The sequence below is a fragment of the Lepidochelys kempii genome, chromosome 17, assembly GCF_965140285.1.
Source record: "Lepidochelys kempii isolate rLepKem1 chromosome 17, rLepKem1.hap1, whole genome shotgun sequence".
NCBI lineage: Eukaryota > Metazoa > Chordata > Testudines > Cheloniidae > Lepidochelys > Lepidochelys kempii.
In genome coordinates, this window is record NC_136396.1 from 8370046 (window position 1) to 8380591 (window position 10546).

A 10546-nucleotide genomic window follows, 5' to 3' on the forward strand; every position below is an offset into this window, starting at 1 on the left:
GTCAAGATTCCCCTCTTGATTCATATTCTTACCTGTTTTCCCCCTGTTCCACCCCCTAATGTGGATTTTTTTTTTTTTTAAAGCCAATTCCTCCAGGCAACCACTGATTTTAAGTTACAAAAGACAGCTCATTCAATCTTTAAATTCAGAAGACCACCACATCTCATTACTTGGATTACCTTTTTGGACAGACCCTATTTATCTAACAAGCAAATCCAAGAAGGAGCCAGGACTAGTTTGGAAGCGTTAACGCTCCAAAAAGGCTTGATCAGTTGTAGTAGCTAATGAAAGCTTTAGTTGCTACATCAAATTAGTCTGCAGCAAAGCAGTTTAGGATTGTTAAGTGATTTTACAGCTAGCATGTCTGGAATACAAATGACAGCCAGCATCTGGTTAGGACCCTCAGCCTAATGGGGTTATTTCAGGACCAGTCAAGTGACACTCTGGAAGAGGGTCTAAACTCACTTCAGAGAGCAACATCTTAAGGTCAGTAGCTAATTTTGATGAGCTGGAGACTCAACCATGCAAAGAGTATTAAGTGTTGCCTGACCTACAGAGTTCAGTAGATATTTGTAACATTTAATATTAACTGTTTCTCCATAACGTAGCCAATTTAGATTTCCATGCCTTTGGAGTCTTCCACCCTAAGCATTCTGTAGTTCAATCTGCTAAGTATGGAAGTGTTGTTTTTACTTTGCAAGTCTAGTATGAAAAAGAAACTAGAAGCTTTTTAAATGTGTCAATTCACCTTTAATGTTTGAAAAATAAAGAGATATTTGAGCAATTGCAGTTATGAAGGGAACATCTCTTGCTCCACAGAAGAGTGTGAACAGGTTCACATCAGACTCATGCTTGGAAAAAACAAACAAACATTCTCCTTTTTAGATCAAAAGTGGAGTTCTGTATAGACAAAAGTCGCCAAAGTGCCCTGGTTAGTCCAAGGCATCTCACCCCCAGATTGGAAGTTTTCTGTCAACGTGAAATAAATTAAGACACCACATCCTGTCTAGTTACAACATGGTTCTATCAATATTACAAAGTTAGGTATACTTTGGATTTTGCACAGTCTACAGACACAAGGACTTTTACTTCAGGAAGAAGTCAGCCTGGGTCATCAAGTCATTTCACAATTAATAGCTACACTTTCTCCCTTCTCCCAATACAGCAAACAAAAAGCAGTGGCATGTTACTTTCAACAATCAACTTGGTTCATCTCGAGAGTTAGGAGTCACCTTGCACTAGAACAGAATTCACTCCATTCTAGAAATTTTGCCCATATTAACCACCAATCAATAGGCTCTTACTGCAAGCACCAGGTTTTGCAGAAGCCACCACAGGTGTTTTGTTTGTTTTTTTTTTCTTTTTCTTTTTTTTTTTGGGGGGGGGGGACACCTGACACCACCCTAGGATGATCCAGAAGAACCTTCTTGCAGTTTGAACTAGAAGACAACACCGCTGACCCTACTGGAGATAAATGACCTTCTGTCTTCTGAGAATATATTCAGAAGTTTCCCCTCACAAAACAGCTTCTGCTAAGAGAGGAGAGAGATTTGGAACACAGAAGCTATTCCTGAAGGATTTTCCACTGTAGCTGATGGAGACAACAGTGGCCATCTCCAAGTCTTCCAGATGACTAGGTTACTTTAGGGAAAGACCAGAGTTAAGGCAGTGTTGTCTTGATAAAGACATGCCTGATCAAGTCTTTCAGATACTAGTATCAATCACTACATTTAAAATTTTCTAGTCCATTTTGGAACAGAGGCCAGTTGGCCTAAGAGAGTTAGTCTCAGTGGCAGCAACTAAGATCTGGATCACCCCATCACCAAGCAGCCAAGGCCAGGAGATCCTTCCTCCTACAAAAAAACCCCAAATAATAATTTAGGGGGAACATTTAAGTTTCAGACTAGATTAAGTTGCTGTGAGTTTGGTTGATCCATGTAGGCTGATCTGAGGGCAGTGGTGTGGGCACTTTCTACAGAAAACATCAAGGCCCAGTTGTATGATTTGCCATGCAGTCCCAAGACAGGATATACTTTTTTGAATGAAAACCTTGTTAAAAAGCCTCCCTGCTAACTTACATGGGCATTATAAGGCCTTTCTCCCCACCAACAGCTGAGATGGCCAGCGAAGCCAAATTGGCACAGCTCCCAAATCCAACCCACAGACTAAAACTGAAAAGGAAAGTGGACGTTCCTCCATCGATACACACACAGACGTTGAGACAGTCTAATAAGAGTATTTACTATGAACGCAATAAGATCTCTTTTTGGGCTGCTGAACAAAAAAAAGTGTTTTCCCCGCCTTACCCAAGAAAAGGTTACCACTGGGGGAGCTGTTTGTGAAACAGGTTTATTTCTTCCCACTGAAAGGCCATTGTTTAAGCATTTACAGTTTTCCCTAGTGCAATACAACCAAAAAAAAACAAAACAAAACCAAAAAGCAGTAACAAAAAATGCTGCCTTCTTCCCAGGCAACTACACAGAAGTAGATTTTACTGCAACATATACACATTAAATATAGTATACAGTCCATGCAGCGGCACAGCCATGTTAAAGGGAATCTTGGCTTCAGCCATCAGTGCATTACAGTCCAAATTTCACTGGCTCCGACTTCCTATCCAGACTTGAACAGAAGAATTGCAACCTGACCCAAGTAAAAATAGATGAAGTGCTTTGTCTCATGTGTTACATAGCTGCCAAAATTTCTGCCAACAATGCAGTGCCAGGTAGGGTTGTATTTCTTGTCAAATTCCTAAGAGGGAGAGAGAGTACAGTAGTTAAGACCAAGAAAGCCCACACCAGGACAGTCTGAAATATACATTCCTAACCAGTTACTGTTAGATACAAATGCAATGGAAATCTGAAGACACAGGTGGATGCAAGCTACTACTACATTACTGACGTGCTAATTAGCAGGCGACAAAAGCGCCGCATTGGAGTGTGGAAGAGTTCCTATGCCAGGTACTTATTGGAGTGATTTATACACAAGCTCCAGGCCATAACTGCAGATTTTAAAAGTCCCCTTGACACAGTGGTATTCAAGCCACATGCATAGGCCAGTTGTTCCACAGAACCGTTTAAACCCTCCCATTCCAAGCTGACACTCAGAAACAGTATTTTGGAATGCTTGTTCCAGTAAGCCACTGGAGTATGCATCCGATGAAGTGAGCTGTAGCTCATGAAAGCTTATGCTCAAATAAATTGGTTAGTCTCTAAGGTGCCACAAGTACTCCTTTTCTTTTTGCGAATACAGACTAACACGGCTGCTACTCTGAAACCTGGATCTTAAAGGTCACTTGAAAAAGGAAAAAAAAAGGCAGGCTTCAGGCATTCTTCATAAAGCAGCAGAAGAGTTTGTGAGGAGACTTTCTAATGTAAACAAGCAGAATAATTCACACATTGTCTGCCTTGGGAAGACTTCAGCAAAGCCAAACACTGAACAAGTGAAGTAGTGTTTCATTGGGATAAACAATTTAAATAATTTAGCAATTGAGAGGGAAGGGTTTCTGGTAAGGATTGAGAGCTCTCATCCCTTCAGTTAAGACGGATGTCCCATGACCCAGTCTTCAGGCAAAACTAGGGAAATATCAGACTCAACAATCCTGATTTTGGAGGGGGGGGAGGGGAAGGAGGAGGAAGAGGGTAAAAGAGTGAGAAAGCTTCAGACTATACACCAAAAAGCAGCAAGGCACCAACAACAAAGACAGCTGAAGTCCTTTGCGAGTAACCTTTCTTCCATTTCATGTGCAGTAACGCATTTCCTTTATATTAGCAAAGGAAGCAAATATGCAACAAGCCATTTTCTTTCCTGAGCTTTAGTTGTCTGAGGTTTTATTCCATGCCCTTGTTGCACTGTCCCAAGAGCCTTCTGGATTAGTCACTTTTTTGACCTGGAAAGGCCAGATTTTAAGAAAATATAAAAGATATGCTCAACTCGTTAAGACCATGGAATTTCAAATTGAATTAGAGTTGAACAGAGTTAAGTAGTTTCAGGTCCCACATTGGGTCCTAAACCCCCCGGCCTACTTTTGGCTTTATAATAATATTTTCCTCCGTTTCCCTCCCCTCAATGCTCTCTCCCTTGTTGCTGTGTGAAGGGTCTACACAAACAGGGGAAACCAACTATGCCACAAGATGCCATCAAATGCATAAGGTCAACAAACTGAAAGATACTTTAATTAGTCAGTTCCTCTAATCTTCAGGGGTTCCTCAGATAAATCCAGGTAAAGAGTTCAGACAGACATGAGATGTTTAAGTTGCATCATCTCCGCAGGCCAGCTCCATTCACCTCAATTAGAGCTGGTGCTCAGAACTTTCAAAAACTCAGTGTTAAGAATATGTCAATAGGTAGAGAAGCCTGGGGCAGAGGGTGGGGAGAAAGAGGGTGAAAGTGGAAGTTTACTTAGCCTAGAAATGCTATGCAGAAGCAAGTAAGTTTCACTTGACTAGATGAGTTGGGTTTTGTTTGTTTTAACTACAGTAGCCACACAGAGTTTAAATCAAGTCACACCTTCCAAAGATTCAGAAGATTGCAGAGAGATAGCAACAATACGGTAAGTCGCTACTTAAGGTAAATAGCAACCAAGTCCTTTTAGCTTGGCTAGCCAGAAAGAATGGTCCATTGGTTAAGGTGCTAGCTGAGAACTTGGAAAACCCGAGTTCAAGTCTCTCTCTACCTTAGACTGCCTGTGTGATTGGACCCAATCATAGAATCAGACTCAGCTGCCATCTGAGAAACAGGGATAACAGCACTGTCCTATCTCAGAGGGGTATTGTGAGGCACTCCGGTACTATGGGGATGACTGATAGTCAACATGTCCCAACGAACCTATACCATTTTATAGCAGCTACAGAATACCTTCTTTATATAGGCTGCAATGTCTTTCTCGATGTTGTACTTCTCCATTGCCTGCGTAGCACAGTCTACAGCATCCTGCTGCATGTCCTCAGACATGTCTGCATTCTTGATCACAGCCTTTCTGTCAGACATTGTGAACCTAAGGAAGAACATGAAGTATTAAGATTTGCCCATAGGATTCTGCTACAGTTCTTTCATGCATTAGAATACAGTGTCTACATGATGTAAAACAGTTCTGGATACAGCGTTCTGTATTTATATTGCAGGTTACACCAAACCCATCTTGCCCAGCATCTGGTACTAGGCACACTATACAGTATATCCTAGGATATACTATTAGGTTGTGGAATGCTGTAGTACATGAAGCTACTGAGAGATTAGACTAGAGACAGCCAAGTATCACCACTTGTACATACATTTTTAGCTTTAAAAACCCATAAATCCTATGCAGGGATCTTCTACTCCTTTAAGTTACAGGAACAGCAGTCCTGCAAATCAATAAGCAATGGCTAAAACCACATTTCCTTACAGGTATAGCCAATGGAGTGGAGCAGTAATATGGCTCTACCAACAGCAGCCCCCAGACTATGTTTGTCTCCACATTGATTATAGGTCAATGCATTCAATGGATATAGTAGCAGAAACCTTTAGTATTTCACTCAAGTGTGTACACATTCCCTTTAAATGTAAGGTTAAGGGTCATACGTTCCAGCTGTTCTTGCTAGTTCAGACCAGAACTGCAGCAGTTTCAGATCTAGTTTACCTCCCTGTGTCATGGATTCCCTTTTGCACTTTGCTCAGCTTAACCAATGAAACCTAAACAGTTTTGCTTGTGTCTCATGCACTGCACAACACTGCGATATTGGGATGTTAGGGTTGACAGTTCTGCTGTGGAACAATGCTTCCATCCAAGATAAGAGAGCCTACCTGGGACCTTTTAAGAGCCTGAACTGTGGCATGCTGGAAAGAGGTAACACCCTGTCACTCTGCTAAAACTAGTTAGGGAGTTCTAGGCTAGCCAGTGATAAGCCACCCATATGTAGTTCTCAGATCCCCTGCTAAGGGCACTAGTTGTATATGCAATTTAATGTTTCAGTCCTTACTCGGCCAAAACACCCACTAAAAACAAACTTGTGAATTTTGCCTGAGCTAAGAGTGGACCTGTGTTGATTAGTACTTTTGATGTATGACCCATTTTAACTAGCACATGGGCTACATACAGCCACTTTGAACTCAGGTCTCCATTGTTATTTTGGTGGAACAACTGGAGAATCAGGCATGATATTGGACCAGTTTAGAGCCTTCATTTGAAGGACTACACAAGTGAAGGGCAGCTGTCTAGATGGTGCCCATGGCTGCTGGTTATCATATTTTGCTTTACCATAGGATCACCACAAAAAAAGTTACTAACGTTTTAAGGATGTAGCCTTTTTACGGTGGAGAATGTGTCAAATTAGGTTTGCAGAGCTCCATTAAGTTTACAGTGCCCTAACAAGGCTTAGTAAACCTTGAGCTATATTACTAGCACTATATGTTTGGAGATAGGAAACCCATACGTGTTTAACTCCATTAAGGAGACAGTCCGCTACAATGATCGTTTCCTAGAGCAGTCCCAGAAAAACTGAAGGAGTAGCTTTGTTATAGCAACTAAAGGAGCCTGCTATCCAGAGAGAGGACGAAAGAAAGAATCTAGTTACATAACAGCACTATGACAACAATGCTTCAATTCTTTATTCTGCCTGCAGTTGAAGACTCCTAGTGCTCTAATTTATAGATTTTAGATACCATGTATAATTGAGCATTGCTATTAACACGCACTAACAGCATTAAAGGAATAGGATGGGAATTCATCTAGAATGCCAGGAAAGAGCATGTGCATTTGTAAGAGTTTTTAGGAAACCAGTCACAGGTGCCTTCCACCCCCCACCCTCCCAGATGATTGGGGTTTAAAAATCACTGTTTAGCAGGAGGGGGTAGATTTGGAGCCTCAAGTATGTCAACAACCACAAAGGAAAGCCCTAGAGAGACAGCCAAGCACCCAGGACAAGCCACATGTGGCAGCTTCAAGAGTCAATTCAGAGGCATCTGTAATTACAGGACTGTCAGTGAGAGACCTGCAGAAAGGGTCCTCCTTCCTGGTTCTTATTTAGAATGGGAATTCCTGGAAGCAGGGACAAGCCTGCCAAGCACTAGTCCTGCAACAACTGAAAACAACTCCCTTCTGCTAAGTATGTAGATGTCTCCTCTCCTTTCCTCACCCGCCCCTTTTTGAGCCATACTCGCCCCTCTCCTGGCTACAACATCCTTTTCACGATAGCAGCTGAGCGAGGATGCTGCAGACACTTGTCTGGAAAGGGGAGGGTGGAAGCGTGAACAGGTTAGGGAGCAGCATGCAGAGCCACAGCACCAGAGGCCAAACATCATTCTCCTTGGCACTGCCAAGCACAAGTACTCCACCTGTAGATCAGAGCAGCAGCTCCTCCCCTAGCCACAGGGCTGGGCCTTAACAATACCACAACACCCCTCATCCTCCTAGAAAGGGCCAGAGACAGCTCACTCCCTACCCAAGGAGGCTTGGCTGCTGTTGCCTTTTCCAGGGGGAGAAGCCACCAACACAGGCCTCAAGAGAGGCTGGCCCAGGCAGAAACCGACACTTAAACTCATGGGGAGAAGCTGGTCCCTGAAACAATGCCACAGAACAGGTAGAGGGAGGGAGCCTTCCTCTTTACCCCTGAAACAGAGACCAGAGCCACCTCCTACGAGCACAGGACCGGTCCCCACACCGCCCTAGTGCGTTTCCTCCAGCGGCAGCCCCGCCACTGTTAAGCTGTCCCAGGGGAGGAGGTTTCCATGCAGTCCCCAGCAGCCCAAGGCTCGGGGAGGTCTGGAGGGGGGGGGAGAAGAGGCGTGACCTGCACTTTCCGAGCCCCCAGGGGAAGCGTCTGGAGCTCGGCTCACGAAGATGACCTTGCCTTCGGAGAACGCGGATACTCGGCCTGGACAGGGCAGGCCAGATGATGCAGCCCCGGCTGAAAGCCACGGGGTGGGGGCTGCACGGGAGACCCATCCATGCCCCGATGGAAACGGAGTCATCGGAGCAGCAAAAAGCCGCCTCCGGCTGCGAGAAGGGGCTGAGCAGAGGGGTCACCCAGAGGCTGCAGCAGGAGGAAGGGGGAGTGGGAGGAGGAGGGGGTGGGGAAATCTGAGCAGCTCCAAGGAAGGGGGCAGCTCCCAGGGGCAGGGCGGCCAGCTGAAAGCGGGGGGGGGGCGGGGTGCAGCCGCCAGCTGGAGCCGTGTGGGGGCTGGAGAGAGGTGCAGCCACCCCCCGGATTGCAGCCCACTCGCTTCCCACCCCCACGAGTTGCAGCCCCGGGGCGGGGGGAGAGAATTGCAGCCCGGGAGGGGGGCGCCCCCTGCCCTGCTCGTGAATGCACCAGGCCAAAAAAAAAAAACCCAAAACAAAAACACGCCCCCCCCCGCGCCGGGCGCGCTCGGCTCACCTGCCCCGCGGGAGTCACCGGCAAACGGACCCGAAGCGCCTCCGCCGCGCACTGGCTCTGGCACCGGCTTCCCCCCGCTGCGCTGCCGCCCTGTGCCCCGCTCAGCCCGGCGCTCGCTCGCTCTCCGCCCGGCCGCCTCCCCCGCGCTGAAATAGCCGCCCCGCCCCTTGCAGGGGCTCCGCCAGCCGCCCTCGCCATTGGCTGCGGCGCGGCCTCGGCCCACCGCGACCAGCGTTCTCCCCTCGCCCGTCTCTGCCTACATCTTGTTTCATCCCACAATGCCGCGAGCAGGCTGCGGAGCGCGTCTGGCTCACGAGGTGGAGGGGGTGGAGAGCGAGCGGCGGGGGGGGGAGTAAATAAGACTCAGGGATTGGGGTGGCCTGGACCTGCGGGACCTTCCTGCGAAAGACCTGGTTCCCTGTGGGAGCCTCGTGCATTTTTTTTGGGGGGGTGCAATCAACAGATTTACTGCTCGTTCTGGGGCCTGATGGTGCTCCGGCCCCAATGCAGTGTAAACCCCCTGGACCGAAGTGGAGTCACTCTGGATCATAACCGGCCAAGTGGCCTAAGCTTAGGTCAGATTCAACCTCGCCTGCGTTCTACACGCCAGCGAGGATGACTCCCCCCCTCTCCCCCCCCCCCGTGTCACATTGGTTGCTGACAAGTATTGACATCAGAAAGTGAGGGTGATGGCCATTGTTATTTGCACTAAAGTAATGGACCCAACATCCATTTTGGTTTCCTGCACTGTTCATTTTTTTGTGAGTGCCTCGTTTTGGGTCTTTGTCGCACACAGTCCCTGTATTTGGACTTTGGATTGCTCTGGATTTACACCTCTGTGACTAGGAGCAAAATCTAAGCGCTTGTCCTGAAGGCCTGATTCTGATTTAATTTACACCAACAGGTTTCATGCTGATGTGTCCCTGTGGATGTCAGCGGAGTTACTCCAGGAGGAGATCAGTGGGGCCTCTTAAGTCCAATCACTGTGTCTGGCAAGGATATAGGACCAGTGCTTTACTCTGTGTTTGCTTGTCTGGGTGCATTCGTCGTGCTTTGTGGTTTTATCACGGAGCGGTGGTGCCGCATGTCAGCTCTGATGTGCACTAATAATAGGACTATGCACTGGCTCAGGGAGATCAGTATTGTATTCCTGGGTCTCCGAAAGATGCCAGGGCACTTTTTATACAAGAAGGGATTTGCTGCAGTATCTTTGGCCATAGAAATCTCCCCGCCTCACGGTGGCGTGCACTAGTCATCTGTGCTCTTCACCCCAGAAGTTGGTGCATTTCCATAGTGCCATATGTATACAGGATCTTATCCTGCAACTGGATCTACACAAGCAGATCCCTGCACCCATATAAAGCCTCAGAGTTCAGGGATCCACACGCATGGATCTGATTGCAGGATCGGGGCCATAGTTTATAAAGTATTCTTGGGATGAAAGGCATTACATAAAGTAAAAAGTGTTTTGCCAGTGTTAATTAATTGTAATGATACTGCACGCTTCTACAGCGCCTTCCACCGGAGTGTATGACAGACATTAATTAAGTAAGCCTCACAAAATGCTCCTGTGAGGTAGGTAGGCAGGCAGTATTACAGTGTGTGATTTGTCCAAGATCACACAGCATGTTAGCAGCAAAGTCAGGAATAGCTCCTGTGTCTCTTAATGCCCAATCATGTGACCCTCCTCCTTCCATTGACATTATATCAAAAGCCACTTGTAAGGACCTCGGATAGAAATGTACTATTGATTGACACCCTGCGGTGCCTCTGCCACAACATCTCTAGGGCAGGAACAACACATATTCAAAACCCTACCATACACAAGGACAGCAGAAGAGGCAAGTCTGTCCTTTGTTCAACAGGTATGGCACTGCGCTAGGTGTCAGGATTCCATTTTTGGCTCTGATGCTGACTTACTGGGTGACCTCGGGCAAGTGACATCCATCTCCCTGGGCCTTAGTTTCTCCTATGTAACCTGAGGATAATGATGCCCTCCTTCATCAAGTGCTTTCAGAACTCATTTGTCTCGACGGGACTTAAAGGACTCCTCACCATATAAAAACCAGGTGAGGCCTTTGACCAAACTGAGGAGGACTGGCTGTTTCTGGAGGTCTAGATATCAGTGGTGGCCAAGAGTGCTTCTCCTGACCATTCCTTGTCTTGTGGAACTGGTGACAGGTTGGAGG

The 10546-nt window shown here is 46.5% G+C and overlaps 1 protein-coding gene across 1 annotated transcript; it reads right to left on the reverse strand.

The window, feature by feature from the left end:
* Positions 1-727: 727 nt before the first annotated feature.
* DYNLL2 (dynein light chain LC8-type 2) lies at positions 728-8508 on the reverse strand. Its single transcript, XM_073316051.2, has 3 exons — positions 8358-8508; positions 4858-4996; positions 728-2751 (listed from the first exon to the last, which is right to left on the reverse strand). Exons 2-3 carry the CDS (start codon positions 4987-4989, stop codon positions 2614-2616), a joined length of 270 nt encoding a protein of 89 aa, XP_073172152.1. The 5' UTR covers positions 4990-4996; positions 8358-8508; the 3' UTR covers positions 728-2613.
* Between the last annotated feature and the right edge of the window lie 2038 nt (positions 8509-10546).

Coding starts and splice junctions, on each gene's coding strand:
- DYNLL2 (XM_073316051.2), bottom strand. CDS start 4,989: ATGTCTGACAGAAAGGCTGTGATCAAGAATGCAGACATGTCTGAGGAC. Junction 2,752..4,857: donor TTGCAGCCTATATAAAGAAG/GTATTCTGTAGC, acceptor TCTCCCTCTTAG/GAATTTGACAAGAAATACAA.